At 39.7% G+C, this 27,644-nt stretch overlaps 2 protein-coding genes across 2 annotated transcripts; both read left to right on the top strand.

Moving 5' to 3' along the window:
* The first annotated feature begins 755 nt into the window (after positions 1 to 755).
* LOC114685121 (zinc finger protein 124-like) lies at positions 756 to 27,644 on the top strand. The gene is made up of 4 exons (XM_028859740.2): positions 756 to 1,055; positions 21,960 to 22,086; positions 22,298 to 22,355; positions 26,138 to 27,644. The coding sequence occupies exons 1-4, from the start codon at positions 984 to 986 to the stop codon at positions 26,193 to 26,195; spliced, it is 315 nt and encodes a 104-aa protein (XP_028715573.1). The 5' UTR covers positions 756 to 983; the 3' UTR covers positions 26,196 to 27,644.
* On the top strand, positions 22,880 to 25,117 carry LOC114685120 (zinc finger protein 431-like). Its single transcript, XM_028859738.2, has one exon. It carries the CDS (start codon positions 23,246 to 23,248, stop codon positions 24,503 to 24,505), a length of 1,260 nt encoding a protein of 419 aa, XP_028715571.1. The 5' UTR covers positions 22,880 to 23,245; the 3' UTR covers positions 24,506 to 25,117.

Raw genomic sequence — 27,644 nt, 5'->3', positions numbered from 1 at the left:
GTCTATTGGATTGTCATATTTATCCCTTATGTTGATGCTGCAAGTCACAGGAAAATGTAATAGAATTCAACTACTATCACTAAAGCTACTACTTGGAAAAGTCAAGGACTTTTCTAAAGGTCAAGGCATGCCTTAAGTCTTGGTGATATTTTACCTTTTGTATATATATATATTAGATGGTTCCTACAGTGATTTTCTTGTAATGCTATGCATGCTTCCAAGAACTCCTAATTGTATTATCTAAAATACCTATCAAGCATCCAAGGCCAAATGAAACAACACCTGTCTACTATGTCAGGCAGATAGCTTTATTTCTTGTGCAATTTAGGGTGAGACCCTCCTTCCTTACAGCCTTACTAATAGATCTTTAGATTTTGGGTTTTGTTGTTTCTTTATGTGGCTTCATGATCAATGTTTAATCAGTGAACCACGAATTCAAGGCCAGCCTTAGATATTAATTATGAGTTCCAGGCCAGCTTGAGCTGGAGGAGGTAGGAGATGCATAGAGCGTTAAAACCCTGTCTGGGGAGTTCTGCTCTAAGAGAGAAATCCTGGGATGAGAAAAGCTGTGGATGGAATGTGAGTTTATAATTTTTTTTTATTTATTTGGTTGGAGATTACACATTCCTTCACTCAAAATTATTAGCGTGGTTTCTAAGTGCTAGCCAATCAGGGATGCATGGGCGTACACAGTTATAAAATGTCCAATCAGAAGCTCCGGTGGGCGGAGCGAAAAGTCCTCCGCCAACCATCTTTCTCTCTGGCGCCATGGCACATAGTGGCCGCTGTCCTGTTGAGTTTATTAGTCCGCGCGGCTCAGACACTGGAGCTTTGAGAATGCCAACTCTGGGAGCAGTCATTGCGGCCTCAGGAGAGATCAACAAGAGCTGTCCTATCTGGAGCACGGGAGTGGGGCGGAAGTTCCTCACCCGCCATTTTTCTTCCTGGCGCCGAGGCATTCGCAATGCAGTTTTGTCAGCTGAATGTGTCTGGGTTGGCTGAGCCTCCGAGGCGGTGAGACGGCCGCGCACACGGGAGAGTTGGGTGTAGACTTGGTGAGATGCGAGTGCTCGAGGTGGGAGGGCAGGCCTGCAGGGGCGTCCCGATTCCTCTGCTCCCGGTATCCCTGCAGCCTGGCATGCTTTCCCAGCCCAGGTTTCCTCTTTTAGAGAGATCCGGGTTCTCTCTCCTCTGCACAGCTGTGCCCGGGGCTCCCAGCTGCGCTGCCCCCGGTGTGTGTGTGTGTGTGTGTGTGTGTGTGTGTGTGTGTGTGTGTGTGTGTGTGTGTGCCCCCGGGTGTGTGTGTGTGTGTGTGTGTGTGTGTGTGTGTCTCGTGTGTGTGTGTGTGTGTGTGTGTGTGTGTGTGTGTGTGTGTGTGCCCCCGGGTGTGTGTGTGTGTGTGTGTGTGTGTGTGTGTCTCGGCTTTCCTGTCTTTCGGGTTCAGGGGAAGCATCGTGTAAAAATCCACCACCCAGTTCCTTCAGCACAGTGCCTTTTAGGTTGGTAATCCCTAAATTTCCAGGAACTTGCCCAAACTGCCAAACTCAAGGGACCTACATACAGCTGTGTGCTCAGGAGGAGAGAAATGACCTGTTGTGACCAAATATTTTTCTAAAATCTTTGTGATTTTAAGAACGTGGTGCTGAATCTACAAACATGTCAGTGGTTAGGCACAAACAGCAGTGGAAAGAGGATGGTAGAAAAGACTTGATAAATGTTGGCACAGTCATTTCCTAGAGCAGAGTGTGTTCTAGGAAAGCGAGTTGTGTGCTGGCTCAAGTTTAAGTTTGGCGATGTTGAGAAAGGAGAGAAACAATGCAGTTTGAGTAGTAATTTTGTTTCTCTTGATCACTTCATCTAAATATTTGTCCATATCCCCAAAAGGAAAGTTTGTGTCAAGCCAAGAGCTTAAAACTGGGACCAGGAGGTGAGATTCATTTAAATGTAGGGAAAATGAGTGCTCTCAAAAACAAAAAGCATTGAGGGATGGGAGGTTACAGTCACTAAAAATAAAGCACCTAGGTAGAATTCAACATCTGCTGCTTTTACTTCGTACCCAAGCGGTTGTTGTCTGTATGTATTTTGTACTCGTTGAGAATGTCTGTGAATCTGTCAGAAAAGAACATTTCAGTTTCTTTCTCCCTGGTACAGAGAACCTAACTCCCATCGAATTTTCTGAGCAATAACGGTGTTTGGGAGTCTTTCTCCTAAACACCCTTTAAGCAATATTAAAATTACATCGTAAAAATACATAGTTAATAGATGGCTCGGGGTCCAAACCCTTCATCACTTCTTAATGGAAACTGGCTACCAGAAAGAGCAAACGGGCTTTGAACTAGCACTACAAATAGCATAGTAAGACTACCCGGTTTTCAGGACTGTTCTAAGGATGGACCACCGGAATTGAATAGAGGGACACCCAGCTGGTATTGAAGAATCTGTTAGTGTTCAAAAAAGAGCACTGATTTGCATTGAGATGTAATGTCAGAAAATGACAAATCTGAACCTTCAACTAACTAGGTGTTTCTTCACTTGCCAGTATTGATCCTGTGGAAGAGAGAGGTTGATACAGAAGAGTTGAAAGGGAGGTGTTTGGAGATCCCAGAATGAAATTTCCATTGAGCTCTTGTTTCTCTTACTGCCTGAAGTTGAACCACCCTGGGACATTATATGGTCTCTAAGCAAAAGAACATTTTTAACTTTTTGGATGTGGGTTCCCTTGTGAATTCTGGGTGGAGAAGATTGCTTCTATGAGCTGCTTTATTTAAGTTTCCTTGATAAAGACTTGTTAACAATATGTCATATCCATGGAGTCACCATATTGGTGAATCAGTTGGCTTCTATTGTGCCTCCCATCTTCAGCACGTCACCAAGAGTTTACCAGTGCATAGATGTTTTTAGACATTCTTCATAAATTTGTCATTTGTTTATCAGTAAACTAAAGTTTTTTTAAAAAATTTGAATAAGTTAATAGTGTTTTTTCTATATAATTAAAAAAAAAATATTGTATCCAGGTGTGGTGTCACATACCTGCACTCAAGAAGCAGAAGCAGGTGACTGAGTTGTAGACCAGCTTGGTCTGTATAGCAAGTTCCAAGCCAATCAGGGCAACATAGTAAGACCAGTCTCAAAAATGATTACTATTGTGTGAGTGTATAATATGTGTGTTGTGGGGAGAGCATGCATGCTATGGCTTGAGTGTGGAGATAAGGGAACTATCATATGGAGTTCCCGCTCCTATGTGTGAGTTCCAAGGATTGAATTCAGGTCACAAGACCACTGAAGCAACCATCTCTGTTGCTTCTAATATAACTTTTTTAATAGTATTTTTACTTTACTTTGTATGTATGTGTGCTTGTGTGAGTTTATGCATCCAGAAGCTCAAGGAAGCCAGAAGAGGGCATCAGATCTCCTGGAATAGGATGGTTTTGAGCCGCCACCATGTGGTTACTGGGAACTGAACCTAAGTCCTGAAGGAGCATTTACTGCTCTTTACTCCTGAGGTATCTTTCCAGTTCCTAAAATAACGTTTGTATTATTTTTATACATGCTTTTTTATACAAAGCTATGAAAGCTTTTTATGAGGATTCTTTGACTCAATATCTTTCACATATGATGGTAGATAAAATTTTGGTTAAGTCAGTTCAACTACTACTTTCTCTGCTTGTGGGACTTAGCTTGTTTTGAATCTTTTTTTAAATAATTTATTTTATTTTATGTGCACAGATATTTTGCCTGCATGTATATGTGTGTGTGCCTTGGACCTGGAGTTACAGACTTGAGCTGCTATGTGGGTGCTAGGGATTGAGCCACCTCCTTGGCCCCTGTTTGGAAACTTTTTACTGTGTTGATAATATCCTGACTTTTATGCTTGTGTCCATAAATTTTTTTTCACAAATTTTTATACACAGTGGAATTTGAAAAAAAAAAAAAAAAAGGTGGATTTTTGATGACGTAATTAAAGTTTAGTAGAAATTTTTAATAGTCATTGAAGTTATCTGATCTTCCATTGATATAGATAGATAGATAGATAGATAGATAGATAGATAATGTGTGTGTATGTGTCATTTTCTAACACTTAAAAAAATAGTGTATGTGTGATTTTTTTAAACACTTGAAATAATCTATTTTGTCTATCTGTCATTAAACATAATTCAATTGTAATTTATCTTGCTTTTACTGATTATTTTTGGCGTTCAGTAACCTGCTTATGTGGCCCTTTATGGTTTATGAAATTCTCTTTTTCCATTTCTGCCCCTCTCCCTCCCTCTTTCTCCTTATACTATGGTATTGTATTTTTAATTTCAGATTTAATCACTTACGGTTTTTATGCAACAAAATTAATATATATATGTATATATACATATATATGTAGTCCTTTGTAATCTCAGAACAACCACACTATTTTTCAGAGTTCTTATTTTTTGACATATTCTATGTAAATAATATGAAGGAAGACTGTCTTATTCCTATCCAATACTGATGCCTTTTATTATTCCTTGCCTTATACTTTCTTGGAGTTTTAAATTTTGTATATGTGTGTTTCTGTGTGTGATTGTATGCACATGTGAGTGCAAGTACCTAAAAGTCCAGATGATGGGACTGGATCCTCCAGAGCTGGAATTACAGGCTGTTCTGAGCCAACTGGTCTGGGTACTGGAAAACAGACTCTGGTCCTCTGGAAGAGTAGAATGTAATCTTAACCACTGAACAATCTGTCCATCTCTCTCTACAGTCATCTGATCTTAGAATTTTTGTGCATCTATACGATTAGATGATGGATTCCATACATTTATTTTTATGTATTTCTCTATCTCACATAATTGTGTAATTCTTATTTGGCTGTGGTATGTAATTCTGTTTAAACAATGTATGGCATCTGGAATTATTGAGATTTTTTTTCATATGTATTTACAAGAAGTATGGGTTCTTTGTAATGCCTATGTATAGCCTAAGTTTCTCCTGTCCCATCCAGCCCCACGGTCCTGCAGCCTCTTATAAAATAATCATTCAGGGACTTAATATTAATTGCAAATTATATAACCTGTGGCAGGCTTCTTGCTAGCTAGCTCTTATAACTTAACCCATTTCTATTAATCTATGTTTTGCCATGTGGCCATAGCATTACTGGTCTGCTGGCATCTTGCTGTTCCTTGGGCGGCAACTGGCATCTCTCTCTCTCTCCTCCTTTCTTCTCTCCATATATCTGTATCGGGGACTATGGGGGTCCAGCCCCTCGATAGTCCCCTCCCAGGGTCCAGGAAGAATCTACAACCAGCTGAAAATTAATCTTCGATGAAAAGAAATGAATCTATATACACAAAACTCCTTAGTTCATACACTTTATTTTTCTGTGATAGTTCTCTCTCTACACCGCTTCTATTCTGCTCTCATGTCTAGCTCCTTTCTTGCCTGATTTCTCTATATTCATCTACTGTCCCCTCTAGGTTCTATCTTAATTCCTTCATCTAGTTCTGTCCCTTCTAGGTTCTCATCTATCTAGTTCTTTCCCCTATCAGCTCCTTTCCCATCTCCTCCTCTGTCATCTGGCTCTTCCTCATCTTGTTCTTCCCCATCTGGCTCTTCCTCATCTTCCATCTCATTCCTCTAGTCCTCTCTTCTAGCCTTTCAATCTAGTTCTTCCCCATCTCAGTTTGTTCCTCTCAAGTTCTTACCCATCTAGTTCTTCCATTCTCTTTTCTCTTCTCCTCCCTGTACCCTGGAAGTCCCGGTATATAAAGGGAGGGTCCAAGCTAAATTGTGTAAAGCTATTACCTAACATCCACCTCTCCTAGGCGGTGTCTCCTTGTGGAATTTACCTTAAATCAGGAGACTTGCCTGTGGGCTGCTATCATTGTTAGTCCTCTGAAGTTGGGCACCTTCCTGGGCGGTGTCTCCTTGTGGAATTTAGGTCAGGAGACTCACAGTTGGGCTGTTATCATTGTTAAGTTGGGCGCCCACCTGGGTGGTGTTTCCTGTAGTCCTTGAAAGTGGCTAAGGGAGATAATCTGATTCCAGAGAAAGCCTTTCCTGAGGCTGTTCTCCATTTGGTATTTACCTGGAATGTGTATGTCCAGAGAGTGATCAGTCCACACTGTTAGCCCTTCTTAAGGAAAAGTAAACTGGAAAAACTATGAAGGCACACATGATTTTCATAACAAAATACAGCTGATATATAACAAGCCAAGTAACACCAAAAATTCCTTGGGATTTGGCTTCCTCTGGAGGAATTCCCTGATTCCTCCAGGTAGTGACTTTGCCATAACCAGCTGAGTTCTTATGATATATTCCTGCGGCCTGCAGCATATCTGTTTGGATTTCCTGCCTGCCTCTAAGCTGCCTTGCCATAGACCAATGCAACTTCATTCATCAACCAATCAGAGCAACACATATTCACAACATACAGAAAGAGATCTCACAACACCTATGCTTTGTTTTAGTGTTGAGGCAGTATGGGATTCACAGTATAAATTAGTCATTGTTACCTCTCTATGTCCTGGGAGGGGCTTGGTCACAACTGCCTAGGGTAATTACTTACAATTATTTCTGTTTTTTTTTAAATAAGGTTTTTTTTAAACATACATACATACATACATATATATATATATATATATATATATATATATATATCTGTGTATGGGATTGTGCCCATTCATGTAGTTGTCAACTGAATCTAGAAGAGGATATTAGCTCCCCTAAAGCTGTAGTTACAGCTGCCTGTAAGCTGTCTTGTGTGGTTGCTAGGAACCATACTCAGGTACTCTGGAAGAGCAGCAAGCTCTCCTAACCACTGAGCCATTTCTCCCTCTCCCAGTTTTTTTAATGTGTATACTCTTATATTCTTTGACTGCTTATGAGTTTTTGTTGTATCCTTGTTTGTTTTTGTTTGTTGAGACAGGATCTTTTGTAACTCATGTTGGCCTTGAACTCTGGAAACTCTTCCCTCTCCTGAAAGCTGAGATTACAAGTGTGCACAGCCATACCTTTCTTGCCTACGATTTCTTACCAGGAATTGTTTGATTTTTGCCCCATTTATATATCTTTTTTTAGTTACTTTAGCCAAATGAGGCTTATCAATATTTTTAAAGGTTCCCTTAAATATATATGTGTTTTACCTGCATGTATGTATGTGTACTGTAGCTGAAGTTTTCTCTGGTCCCGCCCAGGCCTGCAGCTGCTCAGACCCAAATAAACACACAAGGCTTATATTATTTTCAAACTATATGGCCTAATGGCTCAGGCTTCTCACTAGCTAGCTCTTACATCTTAAATTAACCCATTTCTATAATTATATACTTTTGCCACATGGCTTGTGGCTTATTGGTACTTTAATCTTGCTTCTCCTGGCAGTGGCTAGCAGCATCTCCTCAGCTCTGCCTTTCTCCTTCCTCTCTGTCTAGTTGGAATATCCTGCCTAACCTTATTTTGCCTCACCCTTGGTGAAACAGCTTTATTTATCAACCAATCAGAGCAACACATATTCACAGCATACAGAACAACATCCTAAAGCAGTGTACTATGCACATGTCTAATCCCAATAGAGGACAGAAGGGTCTTGGATAGACTGTAACTGGAGTTACAGATGGTTGTGAACTGCCATGTTGATTCTGGGAACTGAATCCAGGTCTTCTGGAAGAACAGCATATTCTCTTAACCCGAGTCATCTCTTCATCCCCCGCCCCTGTATTTGTTGTTGTTTGGTTTGGTTTGGTTTGAGTTTTTATGTTTGCTTGTGCTTTTGATTTATTTATTTTTTTAAATAGGCTCTCTGTATATAGCCCTCACTGACCTGGACTGACTCACAGAGATTGGTTTGCCTCTGTCTTCTGAGTGCTGATCATTTTTTTTTATTTTTTATTTTTTTATTTTTTTTTTTTTTTTGCAAAACTTTCCCTGGAGAGATATGAGCAAATATCTGTTCATCCCAGATAGGGCACCAACAGCAAGACCAAAATGATGATGGTGAGGAGGAGGAGGAGGAGGACGATGATGATGATGATGATGATGATGATTCCAACCAAGTCTGCCTTGGTGAACCACTAGGTTTTCTGGGATTATTTATAGAAGTGTATAAGTAGTATATTGGGATTACTTATATAAGTGTACAAGTAAGCTGCCAGACCCTGGCTGCTTTATCACCAAAAAGTCCTGTCACAACTTGAGTGACATTTCATGAAAGCTGCATCACTCTAGTTCCCAGCAGATCTTGTTGTAAGTGGCTCCATACCAATGTCTCTTCTCTGCAGCATTTGTTTACTACTCACATAACCTCAGAGAGGGGCCTATTGAACCTTGTAAGGTCCTGTAGTTTGCTGAGTCATTTCTTATGAGTTTCCTGGATCTTACTCCTCTCCCCTAGAGGATATTTCCAATCCCAGGAAACGGCTGGATAACACTCAATTCTTCATAATTTGGCATTATTTTCTTCTTTCTCTCAACTTCTAAAGTAGAAGGTTAATCATTGTGTCAATATCTTTTCTTGAATTCACTTACTACTTTAGGTTTCATTTTCAGCTTTTCTTTTTCTGAATCCCACAAGTTCTGGTAATACACTGAATTTCATGTTGTTTGGCATACTTCAATTTTTCATGAGGTTTTTCTTTTCTGTTATTTAGAAGTTGACAGTTTAATCTCTACTTCATTTAGGTTTTCCCAGTTGTTGAAACTGGTTAAATTTCAGGGTTGAATGAGAAGATACACTTCACAATTTCTTTTTTTTTTTTTTTTTACATTTGCTTAAGAGTGATTATTAGTTCCAAGTTGTCTATCTTAGGGGAGATTCCCTGTGATCTTGAGAAGAATGTGTACTCTACCCTTGTTGATGGAGCAGTCTGAACTATCAGATGATACTAGTTCACAGATAACACTGTTGGTTTTTACTGTTTTGTTACTCATGCCCTGCTTTAGTTAGCTGTCACTTACTGATACAGATATGTTGAAGTCTCCATGTATAGTTGTGTATCTATAATTTCCTTGCTATTCTATGTATTTTTTACCACTTGTATAAAGGGGGTTATATTTTAAAAATTATATGTCTTCTTGGATAATTGTTGTATTATTATTTGATCCTTATATTTCTTGTAATTTTCCTTGAGCTACTAATGCATGTTTAATCTACAATTAATATATCTACCCCATGGGGCTGGAGATATGGCTCAGTGACAAAGAATCCTGGTAATTCTCCCAGAAGACCCAGATTTGATTCCAAGTACCCACATGGTGTTCACAACCATCTGAAACTCCAGTTCTAGGGCATTCAATACCTTCTTCTAGCTTCCTCAGGCACTTGGTATGCTTGAAGTACACAGACATACATGCAGGCAAAACAGTACACATGTACACATACACACACACACACACTCCAACTGTTTTTACTTATGTCTTGAAGTATAGCTCTGTATTATTATGGGTAGTATAGCTTAATCCATAAAACAAGACTCAGTTGTGGTGATATTTTGTTTGTAATCTAAGACATAAAGCTTGCCTGAAGATCAGAATGCAGAGCTAAGCCACTAGTTAGCCATAGAGGACAGGCAGTGGTGGCACATACCTTTAATCCCAGCACTTGGGAGGCAGAGCCAGATAGATCTCTGTGAGTTCAAGGCCACCCTGGGCTACACAATATTAATCCAGTCTAACAGAACCAAGGAAACAGAGAAATTGATTCAGAAACACAGAGCCAGTCTGTGATGGCACACACCTTTGATCCCAGCACTTGGGATCTCATGCCTTTAATCTAAGCACTAGGGAGTTAGAGACAGGAAGTGATATGGCTGGGCAGAGAGAGGAACTGTAGGCATAAGTTTCTCTCCAGCCTGCCTGTTCCCAAATAACTAGCAGCTGCTTCCCAAATAATTTTGTGTTGGGCATTTACTGCTGGGCATGCTACCCCTAAGTGTAGTTTCTATATCCAATGAGACTCCATTGGAGAACACTAAGTGGTTATCAATTGGAGATACCTTCTTTGTTAGGGATGGGGGATCATGTCCACTTCTCCTTCTCAGCACTGGGACTCCTTCTGGCTTGAACCTGTACAGACCCTGGGCATGCTACCCCAGTGTCTGTGAGTACATAGCTGCATCAGTCCTGTTGTGTCTGGAGAACACTGTTTCCTTGGTTTCTGTTTGCTTGTTTTCTAAAGAGAAATCAACAGATGGAAAAAGAACCTAAGAGAAGAGATAAGAATCAGAGGCCCAGTCATTCACAAACTTTGGAATCCCATAAAAATACTAAACTGAAAGCTGTAATTTATACACAGAGGAACTGCTATAGACCTGTGCAGGCCCTGTGCTTGCTGCTTCAATCTCTGTGAGTTCAAATGTATGAGCCTTGCTCAGTTGATTCAAAGGGCCTTATCTATTGACCTCCATCCCCTCTGGTTCTTACACTCTTTCCACCTGCTCTTCCATGAGGTTTTCTGAGCTCTGAGGGGAAGAATTTGATGAAGACATCCATCCCATTTAGGGCTGTGTATACCAGCGTATCTGTTTGTCTCTCCTCTTCCTCTCTTCCTCTCTTCCTCTCTTCCTCTCTTTCTCTCTCTCTCTCTCTCTCTCTCTCTCTCTCGCTCTCTCTCTCTCTCTCTAAAATGTCTGGCTGTGGATCTCCGTTTGTTCCCATCTGCCACAGAGGAACCTTCTCTGATTATGGCTGAATAAAGCGTTAATCTATGAGTATCACTACTTTTATTTTTTAAAGACTAGTTGTATTTGGTTTTACCCTACATCTCTGGGCTACCTAGTCTTTGGTTCTTATTCACCCAAGTAGTGTCAGGTATGGGTTCCAGAAGTTGGTTGGTTACTCCCAGAAGCTTTTGCCACCATTGCCCTAGCATATTTTTCAGGCAAGACAGCATTGTAGATCAAAAGTTTTGTGCTGTGGATTATGCTCATTGTTAATAATAAATAAATAAATAAATAAATAAATAAATAAATAAATAATCTGATTGGCCAGTAGCAGGGCAAGAAGAGATTGGGTAAGACAGCCTACACAGGAAGAATGATTGGAGGAAGAAGGGTGGAGTCAGGAGAGATGCCAGCCAGCTGTCCAGGAAGCAAGAAATGCTAGAGGATAGGTAAAGCCATAAGCCATGTGGAAATACATAAATTAATAGAAATTAGATAATTTAAGAGTTAGCTAGTAACAAGCCTGAACTATCACCAGAGCATACTAAGTCTCTATGTGGTAATTTGGAAGCAGCTGTAGGAGGAACAGGTGGTCAGGACAGGAAATCTCTGCCTACAGTTTAATGGCTGAGTTGGTGCTTACATTTCTTTTTTGGTAGCCTGAAGAGTACCTTCCCATACCAAAAGACACTACAATGTAGGGGTGAAGGTTCAATGTAGACACCAACTCGACCTTTCCATGTTCAGTGAATTGTGTGGGTGTTGTCTTCAGCAATAGGGCCCTGTTCTCAGTTTGTAGAGAGCAACCTATTGTCTTGGCAACAGCCTGGGTTGTTTGGGGATTTATTTCCATGAGACCCCTTTGGCCAACAACTCGATTGGATGTAACCCAGTCCCAATACTGAAAGCTTCATTTAGTGACAAGAGGTGGGCATTTGTGATGCCATCTCCCCATTTTGGAGACTTCTTTAGGATCACCTTCATATATTTTAGCAGTTTCCACTGTACTAGGATTCCACACTACCCCACAAATGCTCCTGAATTCTAGTTGTCTCTTCCAAAATGTACTCCTTCAACCCTATCTTCTCTTCCCCTCCCCAACCTGATCCTCTCATTCTTGAACCCCTGCCCCCAAGAAAAAGTTCTCTTCAATTAAAAACATATAGTATGAAATTTTTTAATAAAAACAAATAATTTTCAAACAAGGCTTTTAATTAACTGTAGTTATGATGTTGTGTAATAGATTATTGAATTTCTTCTTTCATCCCACTGAAATCTTCACTTCTTTGCACATCTCCCCACCTTGTGCCCACATCACTATATATTTAATGGTGCTTCATGTAGAGAACAAGCGGTTGTTACCACCTTCTAAATTAATTCCATACTTTTAAAATTAATGCAATCGGATAATTAACCTCAAATTTCTGTAGCTGTGGGTATGTCTGTGTGTGTGTGTGTATGTGTGTGTGTGTGTGTTTGTGCATGTATGAATGGGGGAAATTTGCTTCAGTGCATGATTGAAGGTCAGAGGATAACTTGGAGAAGTCAAGTTTTTCCTTCTACATCCAGAATATCAAACTCTGGTTTTCAGGCTTGACAGCAAGCACATTTACCCACTCAGCTGTCTCATTGGGCATAGACTATTAGTATTTGATTGCTGTAGTTGAGTGAATATATATATTTACAATAATCTGCTGATAGACATCTTTGCTGACTCATAGCTTGATTATTGTAAATAAAGTTATAATATGCATTTATATATAGATATAATATATTGTATATATTACTATAACTATTTTCTATTGAGTTTTTGTGTGTGTGACATCACTTCTCTTTATTACCTTAGAACCTGGTAGGGTTTGTAGATTTAAAATATTCAGTTAGTGCCAGGTGGTGATGACACATGCCTTTAGTCATAGCACTTGAGAGACAGAAGCAGGCTGATCTCTGAGTTTGAGGCCAGCGTGATCTACAGAGCAAGTTCCAGGACAGCCAACGATGAATAGAGAAACTCTGTCTCACGCCGCCCCCCCCCCCCGCCCCACCACCACCACCACCAAAAAAAGTCAGTTATGTGGAAACATCTAAAGCTAACCCTTTTGGAGTTTATACCTTTTAAACTAGTCCTCACTTAGCCTCCAGGAACTCATCAGGTATTACTTAGGTTTTTCTTTCATTGTTTTTGTTACAAATTTATTTCTATAAGTTCTGATTCTTCAGGTCTACCTCTTTATCTCCCCAAGTTTTGGACAGTAACTTACTTCTTGTCTGAAGTTGTTTTGGGTTTTGTTTAACTTTCTCATCAATTTCTGCATTTTATGTTCCCATTTTCTCTGCTCTGTTTAGATGCAACAAGTGAACTTGTTAACAGAAATACTTATGGATTTTCCAGTGTCAATAATGCCATTTACATTTAATCTAAACGCAGCTTGAAATAGCATTGCATGGTCACCGAGGCTATTCCTGACACCCTTTCTATGATTGAAAGTTATTATAGGAAATCAGGGGGAAAAAATACTTCAAGATACAGACACATTCAGTTTACTCCAAAAGCTCAGAAGTAATAGCAAGAATTGACAGTTGGGATTACATGGTACTGGAAAGAGAGCCAAAGTAGAGAGAGAGCCTACAGAATGACAGGAAATTTTGTCAGCTGTCTCGGAATTTGCTGATAGGACAAAAGGGTCTACTATATAACACACCGAGGCTGAATGTAGAGGAAGGAATGAATGCAGAGGTGTTGGAGAGGAGGGAAAGGAGAAATGAAGAGGGTTTTTGTTTTCATTGGGGGGGGGCACTGCAGGGATGAGAGGAGGATATGGGGGACTGGGAGGTAGGTGGCATTGGGGCACATGATGTAAAACTCCCAAAGAATCAATAAAGAAGTTAAACTTTAAAAAATATCTCCCTCTCTCTCCCTCTCCCTCCCCCTCTCCGTCTCCCTCCCCCTCCCCCTTCCCCCTCCCTCTCCCTCCCCCTTCCCCTCCTCTCTCTCTCTCTCTCTCTCTCTCTCTCTCTCTCTCTCTCTCTCTCTCTCTCGTGTGTGTGTTTGTGTGTGCGTGTGTATGTGTGTGTGTGTGTGTAGGAAAAAGAACAATTCTTGAGAGTTACTGCTACCTGCCATCTTCTGGGATCTGGGGACTAAATTCAGGTTGTCCGGCCTGTACACAAGCACTTGCACCTGCTGAGCTATCTTGCCAGACCTCAAGAACTCTTGAAACAGCCTCCTTGTTGAGCCTACCTTAAGCTCTTATTTCTCTTCTAACTGTTCATTTGAAACTATCTTCCAAGATAGGTCATGATTCCTAAGGACCATGTTCCCCTTTTTAAGACAACGAACCATCACCTTTTGTAAATACTGGAGGGCTCAACACAACTCTGAAAGATACACATTTAAATCAGGAGGTGTGGGTGCTGGTGGATTCTTCACAAGAGTGAGCACGATCAACTGTATATTTCTGGATACTTTCTCAACACATGTTTTGAGAATGACAATGGAATTTACATTCTTTTTCTTACTACTTAACTCCTCATAGATTTTTTTTAAAAAAAGATTTATTCCTGTGTGTGTGTGTGTGTGTGTGTGTGTGTGCATGTGTGTGTGAGTGTCCAACAAGTCTAGAGAAGAGCATTGGATTCCCTGGTCCTAGAGTTACGACAATTTACACTTTTTTGTTTGGCTTTCATAGTTCTTTATATACTTCTAGAAACTGATTCCCTGAGACAGCTGACAAAATTTCCTGTCATTCTGTAGGCTCTCTCTCTACATTTTTCTCTTACATTTTCTCCCTTACATTTTTCTCTACCTATATTCATGTGACTGAGTTTGAGTGGCTTTGCTAGAGTCTTCAAATGAAAAGTAGTTTTTCTTTTTAGAAGTAACTTACTGAACTTGACTGGGCACCAGAGACCCATGCCCTATGACTTCAGATGAAGGCCTTAGGTGGCTTGGAAAAGGAAGTCATGGAATGTCTTTGATTCTTCTTGAATTTAGCCCTGTAAGCATCCATGTGTGCCCACTGGGCACAGAAAGACCCTTGGTACTGAGAGACTGGAATATTGAATCCACATGCACTTGTGAGCGTGGTTATAGTAGAAGTGTTTAACCTTTCTTAGGTTGTAGCTATTCTTGCAGATAATTCTAGACATTGTACTGAAATGACAAATGCTTTCTTTTTGTTTTTGAAGATAATCACATGCAGAAAAGTAGATGATAATCATACTGTAAATGATGAAGGGGAAGGAGACGTTTATATGAGAAGCCATCTCAAACTTGAGCTGTCAGCTCCCTTGCTATAGCTTGAATACAGTTTGCCTCCTTATAGCTGGTGCTGACCTTGAACCCCTGACCACCTACCTGCCTGTGCTCCTAAATGCTAGGTTTAGAGGCTTCCACCAACAACATTGGCTTAAACATGTTCCAAACAAGAAATGCTGCTTGAAGTAAGACATGACAGGGACTAGTAAGATAGCTCAGTAGTTTAGAGCACCTCTTGCTCTTGCTGAGGACCCAAGTTCAATTGATAGCACCCATATGCTGGCTTAAAACCATCTGTAACTCCGGTTCCAGAGGATCTGACACCTGCTTCTAGCCTCTGTGGGCACCACCAACAGGACATATACACACTAACAAAATACCTTTTGCAGTTTCATTTCCTCCTGCCCCCACAACTCACTAAATAAATACATACTTGCAGACAAAACATACATATAAAATAAAACAAGTCTTGTTAAAAAATGCTGAAGATCATGACATTGTTTGGCAGGTGGGAAAGCCTCAACTGCCAAGTGTCTTAAAGCTTAAGCAGAAAGTTTTCTTTGTTAGGAGGTTCAAGTCAGAGTAAGAAAACAGTTGTGAGAGAAGAGGGAATGATTAGAGGGTGATGAAATCAGATCCTGCACCAGATACCATTTCCACCTATGGTCAGCCTGTTCTTAGGATAATGATAAAGAAGGGGAAGGGTGGGTCAAATATTCCAGGTCTGGAGGAAGGGAAGAGACTTAAGTGTGCTTAATAAGTGCTTTGTCTGTAGTGATCCATTAATCATTTTTGAGGCAAAATGTAGGAAGTTAGAAAGTATGCGTCTCACTCAGATATAGGTTTAAAAGGGTTGCAATAAGGCTGAGAAAGGTGGAGAATACTTTTAATCCCAGCACTGGGGAGGCAGAGGTAGACAGAGTTCTAAGCCAGCCAGAGCTATATAGTGAGACCTATCTTAAGTGTGGGAAAGATTAAATAACAATCTAAACATAATGAAAACAGTGCAGTTTTTCTTCTCTCCCTCTTTGGTTTTTGAGACAGAGTCTTCCTACATAGCCTGCACTGGGCTTTAACGTGAGATTCTTTCTGCCTTTGCCTCCTCTGTGCCAAGATTACATGTATGTGTCACTATGCCTGCCATGCTACATTGTTTAATAAAGTTTTTTGTATGAATTTTAACCAAATGTATACTCAGTATTAGTTTACTACTATTTTTGCAATGCATTTGGCAATCCCTTTAATATTTAAAGACTAGATATTATAAATTTTTTATTCATTTGTCATGTATACATTTGTACAGTGTGCAGTCCAACAGAGTGATCTATCCATAGCATACAGGACAATGGGGGTGCAGAAATTTTCAAGCACATACTAGCAAAATACCTCTTGCAGTTTTATTTCCTCTTGCTTCCCAAAACTCATTAAATAATATAGAGAATACACTTTCTCAAAGGTGATTTAATACTTCCAAACTAAGTATTTCCAAATTTCTAGAAGCTTTTTACACAAAACATTATGCCATTGCTACTATTAAATGTATCAAGCACTTCTAAACCTCCTGAAAGAATCGATTTTTTTATAAACATTTTTTTAAAGATTTATTTATTTATTATGTATAAAGAAGAGGGCGCCAGATCTCATTACAGATGGTTGTGAGCCACCATGTGGTTGCTGGGAATTGAACTCAGGACCTCTGGAAGAGCAGTCAGTGCTCTTAACCTCTGAGCCATCTCTCCAGCCCCAGAATCGATTTTATATATAATAAATTGTGTACTATGTACACAGAACTGATAAATAAGATCATATATGTAGCAGTGGTTGTAATATGATATGGTTTGTAAATGACATTTGGGCCTCTTCACTTCCTTTCTCTATACCTTCATACCACAAGATAAGTATAGGCATATAAGTAATGGTTATAAATAACTGAAAAAAAAATCATATCAAAAACTTCCTTATGAAAGATGAGCTTGCCTATGAATTTAAACACAAAATGCACAAAAGGTACCAATTTGGGGGCTGGAGAAATAGTTGAGTAGTTAACAGACCTTATTGCTCCTACAGGGGACGTGAAGTTAGTTCACAGCATTCATGTCAGGTGGCTCACAGTCATGTATAATTTTAGCTCCTAGAGCTCCAAAACCACCTTCTGGACATTGAGGACACCTGTACATATGTGCATATTTACACACACGTGCACACACACAATTAAATTTTGGTTGTTTTTTTTTTTTTTCAGAGAGCGAGGGTTCAAGACCCTGTGTATCCCTGGCTGTCCTGGAACTCACTTTGTAAACCAGGCTGGCCTTGAACTCAGAGGTCTGCCTGTTTCTGCCTCCCAAGTTCTGAGATTCAAGGCATGTGCCACTACTGCCTGACTTTAAAAAAAAAATGAAGTACTTGCTTTACTACTTTATCATACACTGGCAACCTTTTTATTATCTAGTGAAAATTTGAGCTTGCCCTGTATATATAGTATATGTACAGCAAAACAAAATGAATAAAACATTGAGAAAAAGATGGCATCCAAAAATGTCCAACTATAAGCACACTAGCATATCGCATTTTGCAAATAACTGAGCAAGTAGAGATCATATTGCTCACAGGGGTAGCTTCATGGTTCCACTCCCAAAAGAGCATATCCCATAGGACTTTTAACAAAAAGATTATTAAAAAGTGGCATTTAACATATGACGAGTACTTTTAAACTTCAAAACAGACCAGCTCTTTCTAGTAAGGACAGCAACCTTAAGTATGTACAACATATTAGTAATCACTTGAAAGTATCTTCAAAATACGAACATTCTAGTCTAGAAACCCACCATTCCACCAGCCCACAAAGGTTTTAAGGGTTTGGTCAAAAGTTTTAGAAGATAGTCTTTCCTAGAAATTTTGACACAAAATACAAGAAGTATTTACTGACTCTACTTTTGTTGCACACCAGCAACTTTTTTAGTATCTAAAAACATTAGATGTAAGTTTAGACTACTTTGTCTATGCTTACCTACACCCAAAATCACTGTATTGTCTGGTCTGCCTGGGACTTCAAAGGTCTAGGCTCTACAGGATTAAGATCAGGATCCTGCAGCCTGTGATGTCTGAGCTCTGAGAAGCCTCCAGATTGTTGGGAGAGTTCAGGGGAAAGGTTCATTGGTGCTTTGAGGCCTTTGCCTGGGCTCAAATTCAAAATTACTATAAGATGCACTTCTGTCCAGGATTTTCTCAGTTGAAATCTACCAGGTCTGGAGAGAAGGGTGTTGATTAAGAGCTTTAGATTGTTATAATTTCTCTCAGTTTTCGCCAAAATGGTCATAGCAGAATGCATGTTCTACAGTGCCTGCTTTACTAATATTGAACACTGCAAACGTATTTAATCTCTGGAGACTTCTTAGAATACCTATTTAGTCTGTGTTGTGTGTCAGAACATTGACCCAAATTTTGGCAGTGTGTACTCTACACTGATTAAGTAAATAGTTGCTTCATATGTTTTTAGTCATTACCTAGGGATTTAGGAAAATTCCAAACTTCTGTGGATTTCTGGAATGTTCTAGGCATATGAGGAGCAACTGAACCACTCAATTTTGTACTTATCAAGATGTTATGGGGACCTAGTGATTTGCTGTCCTTTATCCTGAATGGCCTCAAGATCTGTCTGTCTGAAGAAATGAAACACAATTAATGTTGCTTCACATGACATAGGACAGGACTGATGGCTCTCTTTTCCCTTCACTCTCCCCTCTCTCCATGCTACTTGAAAAATGAACTTTTCAGAATGCTTGTTTCAGACACACTGCCAAAAACCACAACTCTTTCATGTGGCAGAACCTATTCAGTAAGTGGAGAGGTGTACAGTGATACTCTAACAAGTGACTGAAGTTTTCTCAGTTCTTACCTTCTATTTTGGGAGGGTGGAAAGAGGAGTAGTATGACCAAAATGACTTTTTTATTAGTTCTTTAGAATCTTATACAATGTTCATATTCACCCCCCCCCCAGTTCCTGCCAGATCCACCACCACCACTTCACTACTGACCCAAAACTTTGTGTCCTCTTTTTTTTAAATGATCAAGTTCAGTTTATGCTGCCCATATATTCTTGGGCCCTTGGCCTTCAATTGCAGTGTGGTCAGCTTACCAGGGGATGCACTCTTAAAGAATCTTCTTCTACCAGAAGGAGAGCTAATATCTCCTTTGATAGGGGTAGGACTTAATTCTCACCTTTCCAACCATATTGAGATTTCATCTGGGTTGAGCTTGCACAAGTTTTGTGCATGCTGCCACAACCAAAGTAAAGTTGTATGCTCAGCTTGTCTGTTATGTCAGGAAGACATTGTTTCTTTATAGTCACCCACCACCTCTGTCTCTTACACTCTTTCTGCCCCCTTTTCCAAACTGACCCTAAGCCTTAGGAGGAGGGAGTGCAATTTAGATGTCCCATTTAGGGCTGAGCACTGATATATAGATATAGATAGATAGATAGATAGATAGATAGATAGATAGATAGATATAGATAAATCATTACAAGTCAGTTTAAACAGTGTCATTTAGCAGAATAATAGTAGGTTCTCCACTAGGGCCTATAAACTTTCTATACACAGGTTCTTGGTCCAATAATGGTGCAAAGTATAGCTTTTATCTTGTGGATTAAGACCTAAAACCAGTCAGAAAGTGGTTGGTGAGTCATATGTTTGTGCCACTATTGCACCATTGGGCATGTCTGGTTAAGCAAGTCCTTACTGCAGGTGGCAGTCCTCACACCGGGCTAAGATTAATGATTACTTTTCTGCTCTGGTAGAATGCATAGTACCTGCCAGTACTATGAAAGCTATCCTACAGGGATAAAGCTTCCAGGTCAGTACTAATTGATATCTCCCTCTTCTATGACTCAAGTATCTGGTATCTTCAGTCATTTTGCCTTACTGTCAAGTTTTGAAGGGTAAGCAATAGCATTGGCAACAGCCTGTAATGTTTGGAAGTCTATGGGACCTTACTGACCAAAAAACTCCAAAAGAAATAACCCAAGGCCTGGAGAGATGTATCTCCGGTTATGAGTACTGGCTGCTGTTCAGAGTACCCAGGTTCAGTTCTGAGCACCCACATGGTAGCTCACAACCATTTGTTACACTAGTTCCAGAGAAGCTGACACTTCTGCCTGGCCTCTTCAGACACTGCATGGCACCTGATACACAGACATATGTGCAAGCAAAACACCCATACACATAAAGTAAAAATAAATAAAATCTCAAGAAACAAAAATGAAGACACATTCCTGGCACTGTGCTTTTTATTTGTTAGTCTGAGATGTCTAGTAGGGGTATTGTTGCCCCATTGTACAATGACTCAATTGTAACTTAAAAAAATTATGAATATGAGTGTGTGTGTGTGTGTGTGTGTGTGTTATATGGTGTGTGTTCAGGTGCCCCAGGAGGTCAGAGAATCTGGAGTTAGTTTGTTGGCTCAGTTTTTCTTTGTGTTTTCTATTCAGGTCATCTTTCTTCTTTTAACAAAGGTTTAAAATGTTCAGGAGGGGCTAATCTATAGCAGGGTTGAGATATGATCTCCTCTGTTTATCTGGAAGTTAATAGTTGTTAAAGCTGCAGCCACTATTCTAGCTCTTCTGCTTTTTAGCCACAGTCTGGTACACAGACTGGCTTGTTTGAGGGGCTTGAAACAAGATTTCCCTGGTAGTATCAACTTATCCTGGGTCTCAAGGCTGAATAGGGCAACTGGAGGGTCCCAGTCAGGTAGCTGGAAGAACTTATCAAGCATCCATGGATCTTTGGAGTAACCCATATTAGAGGGGTTTGGAAGGAGAATACAGGTAATCTATCTGGGCAGTCTGGAAGGTCTGGTAGGGAGCAGTACCGTGAGATGTAATTGAGCAAGTATGAGATGGAAGGAGAGGGACCAGTTCTTATATTCTTGAAGAAGAGAATTCAGGAGATCCAGTTTCGGGACAGCCAAGCTTAGGTAATGAAGAACAGGAAGCTGGTAAAGATGTAATTGAACGGGGGCAGCAAAACTTGACAGCTTTGGCCACATGGTTCTGGAGTTAAAGATAGAAGAAAGGGGCTATGAAATTTGCCTCTGAGACTAAGGAAAGCTACTGAGGCCAGGCATGTGTCAGGGGTGTCTCTGAATGGAGGCTTAGAGAGGCCATTTCGTGAAGCTGTGAAGTTGAAGACTGGATTGCCTTGGAGAACCTAAAATGTTGGAGATGCCAGAGCCATGGGATACCTGCTGAGGAGAGCTGCTAATGGGGAGTGGACCCAGCCCAAGAGAAAGAAGTGTGTTGCAGGCAACAGAACTGAAAGGAGTTGGCGATCCGAAGAGTGTTTTAACATCAGACATGGAATTGCAGAGTTTGGAGTGTGCCAAGCTGGGTTTCAATCTTGCTTTGGTCCAGTATTTCCTCACTATGCTCCTTTCCCTGTGTTTTGGACTGTAATGTATATCCTGTGCCATTAAAAAAAGAAGATAATTCAGCCAAGGAAGATAGACAGTTTAAGCAGAGGTTGATTTAGCAAAGGATATCTTCCAAATAGAAATTGGAGTGAGCTGTCCCAAGGAAAGGGGCAACAATGTAGTACTTTCTGTATTGAAGATTTTAAAGAAAATTTTATGACTGTATTTATAAAGTGAATGACATTAATTAGGAGATGGCTTCTTTACCTTCCAAATCATGGTAGACTGGATCTCTTTTAGAGCGCGCACGTGTGTGTGTGTGTGTGTGTGTGTGTGTGTGTGTGTGTTTGCAATGTATATGAATGTATGTGCACTCACTCATGTTTGCATATATAGAAGTTACAGGTTGATGTAGGGTGTTTTCCACTATCACTCTGCCTCACTTTTAAATTTTTATTACATTAATTAATTTATTATGTGTATTTGTACATGTGTGCCACAGCATGCATGTGGAGGGCAGAGGACAACTTGGGGAGTTGGTTCTCTTCTTCTACCATGGGAGTCCCAGGAATCAAATTCAGGTGTTTTTTAACCATAAAATATGAGTTGATGCTAAATATACTGTGTTGTGAATCTTACCTCTTCTCTTGGGAATCTGTGGTATATTCTAGGAGACTATGACCTTTGAGGATATAGCTGTCATCTTCACTTTGGAAGAGTGGGCTTTGCTGGGTCCTTCTCAGATGAAACTCTACAGAGATGTAATGGAGGAAACTTTCAGGAATCTGGTCTCTATAGGTAAGGGTAAAATCACTCCCTATTTCTCAATCTGAGAAAAAGTCTGTCTTGCTCATCAATGCTGCTCAATGATTTGCAGTATAGAAAGGATCAATTTGGAGAATATACCAAGAATGGTCACATTATATGATTAAACTACTCAGAATCTAGTTTGTTTGTTTTGTTTTTTATGGTAGAATTTGTAGTGATTTTTCTGGTTCTGTATTTTTAGAACAAGCACAGGAATGCCAGAATATTGAAGATAACCACAAAATTTCCTGGAGACTAAGGTAATTTCCCCTTCCAAATTAAAGAGAAATTACTCAAGAATATAGGACTAAACCAATCAAGATGGCACCCACCTTTAATCTCAGCACTCCATACACAAAGGCAGGCAGATGTCTAAGAGTTATAGACTAGCCCCCATTTACATAGTAAGTTCCAGGTCAGCCAGGGCTAATGGTGAAATCATGTCTTAAAACACAAGAGACAAGACAAAGTTTAATTCCCAGCACCCACTTGGTGGCTCACAACCCTTTGTAACTCCAGTTCCTGGGAATTCAATGCATTCTTTTAGGACCAGGAAAGAAGATGGTATACAACCGTACAGGAAAGCAACATACCATACACATAAATAAAAATAAGTCTTTTAAAAAGTTTTTTTTTTTTTTTTTTTTTTTTTTTTTTTTTTCTCGAGACTGGGTTTCTCTGTATAACAGCTTTGGATGTCCTGGTACTTACTTTGTAGACCAGGCTGGACTTGAACTCAGAGATCCGCCAGCCTCTGCCTCCTGAGTTCTGGGATTAAAGGCATGTACCACCACTACCTGGCTAAAAGTTTCAAAAATACACTAATATATATGGAAATATTTCAAAATCCAAAATAGTGGTGACCAAAGCATTTTGCATAAATGCATATGTCATTTAACTCTGACATAAAGAAGCAGATATGGGGCTTTTTAAGCAGCTCAGCTGAGACCTTCAGAGGTAGGACTCAGAGGCTTTCAGTCTGAGGAAACAGGATCAGCTGAGGAGTTTGTGAGGCCTCACTAGCCACTTGACCTGCTAGTCAGAAGTGGTGCAAGGTCCTTCCAACAGCCAGCTTCAGGCTTGACTTTGAAGAGAAGGCACCAGTGGTTTTGTGTGGTCTGCTGCAAGTGCAGGGAGCTGAACAGAGAGCATGGACAAGCAGGGAAATCACAACATGAATGCAGTGACCTATGATGATGTTCATGTTGGCTTCACTTGGGAAGAGTGGGCTTTGCTGGATCCTTCCCAGAAGAATCTTTACAAAGATGTGATGCTGCAGACCTACTGGAACCTCACTACTATAGGATACTGTTGGGAAGACCATAATACTGATGAACATTGTCAAAGTTCTAGAAGACATGGAAGGCATGAAAGAAGCCAAACTGGAGAGAAAACTTCTGTATATATTCTGTGTGGTAAAGCCTTTGCATATGAGAGTCATCTTCACAGGCATGAAAGAACACATACTGGAGAGAAACTCTTTGAATGTAATCAGTGTGGTAAAGCTTATGCTCATCACAGTAGTCTTCAGATGCATAAGAAAATACATACTGGAGAGAAACCCTATGAATGCAATCAATGCGGTAAAGCCTTTGTTCGTCACTGTAGTCTTCAGATGCATAAAAGAACACATACTGGAGAGAAACCCTATGAATGTAATCAATGTGGTAAAGCCTTTGCCCAGCATGGTCATCTTCAAAGGCATGAAAGAACACATACTGGAGAGAAACTCTTTGAATGTAATCAGTGTGATAAAGCTTATGCTCATCACAGTGGTCTTCAGATGCATAAGAGAAAACATACTGGAGAGAAACCCTATGAATGCAATCAATGTGGAAAAGCCTTTGTTCATCACAGTAGTCTTCAGGTGCATAAAAAAATACATACTGGAGAGAAACCCTATGAATGTAATCAATGTGGTAAAGCCTTTGCACGACATGGTCATCTTCAAAGGCACAAAAGGACACATACTGGAGAGAAATTATACAATTGTAATCAGTGTGATAAAGTCTTTTCAAAACACATTAGTCTTCAAATACATAAAAGAAGACATACTGGAGAGAAACCTTATGAATGTAACCAATGTGGTAAAGCCTTTGTTCATCACAGTATTCTTCAAAGGCATGAAAGATTACATACTAGAGAGAAAGCCCATGAATGTAGTCAATGTGGTAAAGCCTTTATATGTCAGAGTCATCTTCAAATGCATAAAAGAACACATACTGGAGAGAAGCCCTATGAATGTATTCAATGTGGTAAAGCCTTTGTACAACAGAGTCATCTTCAAATCCATGAAAGAACACATACTGGAGAGAAACCCTATGAATGTATTCAATGTGGTAAAGCCTTTGCACAGCGTGGTAATCTTCAAATGCATGAAAGAATACATACTGGAGAAAAAAAACTATGAATGTAATTAATGTGGTAAAGCATTTGTATCACAGTCATCTTCAATTGCATTAAAGAACACATACTGGAAAGAAACCCTATGAATGCAATCAGTGTGGTTAAACCATTACATACACAGTCATCTTCAAATGCATCAAACAACACATACTAGAGAGAAGCCCTATGAATGTATTCAATGTGGTAAAGCCATTGCATATCACAGTCATCTTCAAATGCATAAAAGAACACATACTGGAGAGAAACCCTATGAATGTAATAAGTGTTGTAAATCCTTTGTATGTATCAGTAATCTTTGAAATAATGAGAAAAAGTCATTGCAGAAAAACACTAAAAATATAGTCAGTGTGATAAAGTTTTGCACTTTACCCAAGAGTAAAATTTTTGTGTGCATTGACTTTCTTAAAGCCTTTGCTTATCACAATAGACTTTGAATACCTGAAAATGATACTGAGGGCTATTTATTATAATGTATTTAGTAAAATCTTTAGCCAACACACTTACAGTCAGTTACATAACAATGTTTATTCTGTAGAAAGAAATTGACAGTGTCAACAAACTGTTCAAGCATTATCATGTCCGTTTTTATATTGTTTGCACCAGCTATCTCATGGGGAAAAAAAAACAAACTTATGAAGCATTATGTGTAGGGTAAAAGGGCCAGCTAAAGAAACACACCTTTCAACTAGAGCTAATGAAACACACTTTGTCCCTGATTCCAAAGCCAGTGAAAGATACACTGTGGCCCTGAAACCAGAGCCATAATTTTAAGAAGAGCCAAGTGAAAGAAACACACTTTGTCCCTGAAACCACAGCCAATGAAACACACTCTAGCTTTGACCAGCTGAGCATAAAACCAACCAATCCATGAGCATGAAATCCAGCCAATCTCTGAGCTTATTCAAGCACAGGGATTGAAATCCAACCAATTCCCACCCCATAAATCTTCTCCCTAGAAAAACTCTGCCCCTAAAAAGCCCCATATAAGCCTTGTGCGTGTTCAGTTGGCTGCTGCCCTTTTCCACACTGGCAGAGGCAGACTCTCTCCTGGATTCCTCCCTCCCCAATAAATATCTTGAATGAGTTTTGAGTGAAGACATCCTTTTGCCCAAGTGGATCAGAATATCCCTAGTGGATTGAAGCAGAGAAGCAATGGACACCTCTTCTAGGAAACTCCCTTAGGTGAGTGGAGCAGAGCAGCAACAGACATCTCTGCTGGGAACCTTTCTTAACAGAGTTGAGCAGAGCCCAGCTGTAAGGGCTGTCTCTCAGAGAGAAGCAGGATTGCTCATCCCGTAGGGATATCATCCCCCACTGGAACACAGCTTTTGATATAGCTTGACTTCCTGTCAGGATACCTTTCTCCTCACAGCTGTAATTATATAGGATACCTTCCATTCACAGCTGAAAGTATAGTCTAACTTCCTATAGACAGGGTACCATTCCTTCCAGAGATGTAACACTTGCACTATGAATTTAAACAGTAACATAACCCTTTCAGATATTATACTTGTCTTAAATCACATAGAATAACTAATTCATGTGTAAAACTATGAATTTGTATTAGTTCCTTTTCTGTTGTGATATAATGTCTAGGTCAACTTATAAAAGAGTTTAATTTGGCCCTTAATAACAGAGGGATACAGAATCACCATGAAAGTGGCATGGCAACAACTGTCAGATGTGGCAGCTAAAGCAGGAAGCTAAGAACTCATATCCTTAACTGGCAGCATGAAGCAAAAAGTGGGACCTGGAAATGTGTGGATGTAAATTCTCTAAGCTGGTAGGCCCAGTAACATATTTCCTGCTGCCGGGCAGCATTTCCTAATTCTTTCCAAATGAAACCACCAATTACAAGAATTGGTTTCTCAGACTCCATGCCTACATACTTGCTTTTGGTTACATAAAACAATTCATGGTGAAGAAAAACTGTGTAATAAGCCATTAGGTGCCTCAATACCTGTGTTACAAGAACAAATGCTTAAAAGAGAAAAACTTCCATGAATGAAAAATTGTTTTTCTAAAGAGTTGCTTTAATTGTAATTATGTGATGTCAGTGTTTGTTTTTGTGGGTGTGTGAATGTGCATGTTGTTCCTGAGAACATTAAACCCTTGGATCTTTTTGAATTATAGGAAGTTGTCAAAAATCAGACCTTGGTCCTGGTAATGAACATTTCTTAACTGCTCAGCCTTGTCTCTAGTGCTGTAAATATTTTAAAAACTATATCATTTTGAAGTGAGGAAATGGGAATAAACTCATACAAGAGAAAAACCCTACTCATGTAAATAATTTGGTAAAGGCTCTAGACATCAAAGTTGTCTTCAGCTTCAAGAACAAAAATCAAATTTCATTTGTTTTTCATTGTAGCCTTGAAGGAAGTAAATTACTTACCATGTTCATTTAAGACATGATTGAGATCACTGCATTGTAGTTTCTATTTTGAAACATTTGAGGTAGATACTCAAATGTGCTCTATGTGTGGCAAATCCATTTAGTGAAGTTTATTTTGTTCTCTTCATATTCCTTCTGTTGCTTTTGTTCATGTTTTATTGTGCTTTCACTTAGTGATAGGTATTTTTCTGCTGTAATGTATAGAATGGGATCCCCATCTTCTAAGTGGTCCATTGTTTGTTTAAATATCAGGCCGTGTGTGATTATACTTTTCAAGTAAGGGTGTCTATGAAAAGGTGGTGGGTTGTCATTCCTGTTTTTTGTTTTTCATATTTTCACATATACCCTTGTGATTTTGTTGTTTGTTATTCATCCTGGCTTGGATGTCAGTAATGATTCAGGGATACATTGCAACTCATAATCCTCATGTGTCTGTTTCCAGAATACAAGTCTAAGAGTAGATGATGTACTCCCAATGTGTGCTGTTTTGTCAACACAATTTTGCAATGTTAATGTTAAAATGCTTAATAGAAGAAAATATAAGAAACATTAAATGCCTCGTTATTGGGGGGGGGGAGGAAGCAGATATGGTGACATGCCTGAAATCTCTGGTGGTTAGTCTGGCAGGGGAGGTGGTGAGTTTATATTATATGAGGACCTCACCTCAAAAATACTAAGGCCTGGAGAGATAGCTTAGCAGTTAAGAGCACCCACATCTCATAGGCCACATCCAGTGCCCTTTTCTAGCTTC

Source organism: Peromyscus leucopus, chromosome 22 (genome assembly GCF_004664715.2).
Source record: "Peromyscus leucopus breed LL Stock chromosome 22, UCI_PerLeu_2.1, whole genome shotgun sequence".
NCBI classification, from domain to species: domain Eukaryota; kingdom Metazoa; phylum Chordata; class Mammalia; order Rodentia; family Cricetidae; genus Peromyscus; species Peromyscus leucopus.
The sequence above is the reverse complement of the archived record's forward strand: the minus strand, read 5'-3'. Positions and strand labels throughout refer to the sequence as shown.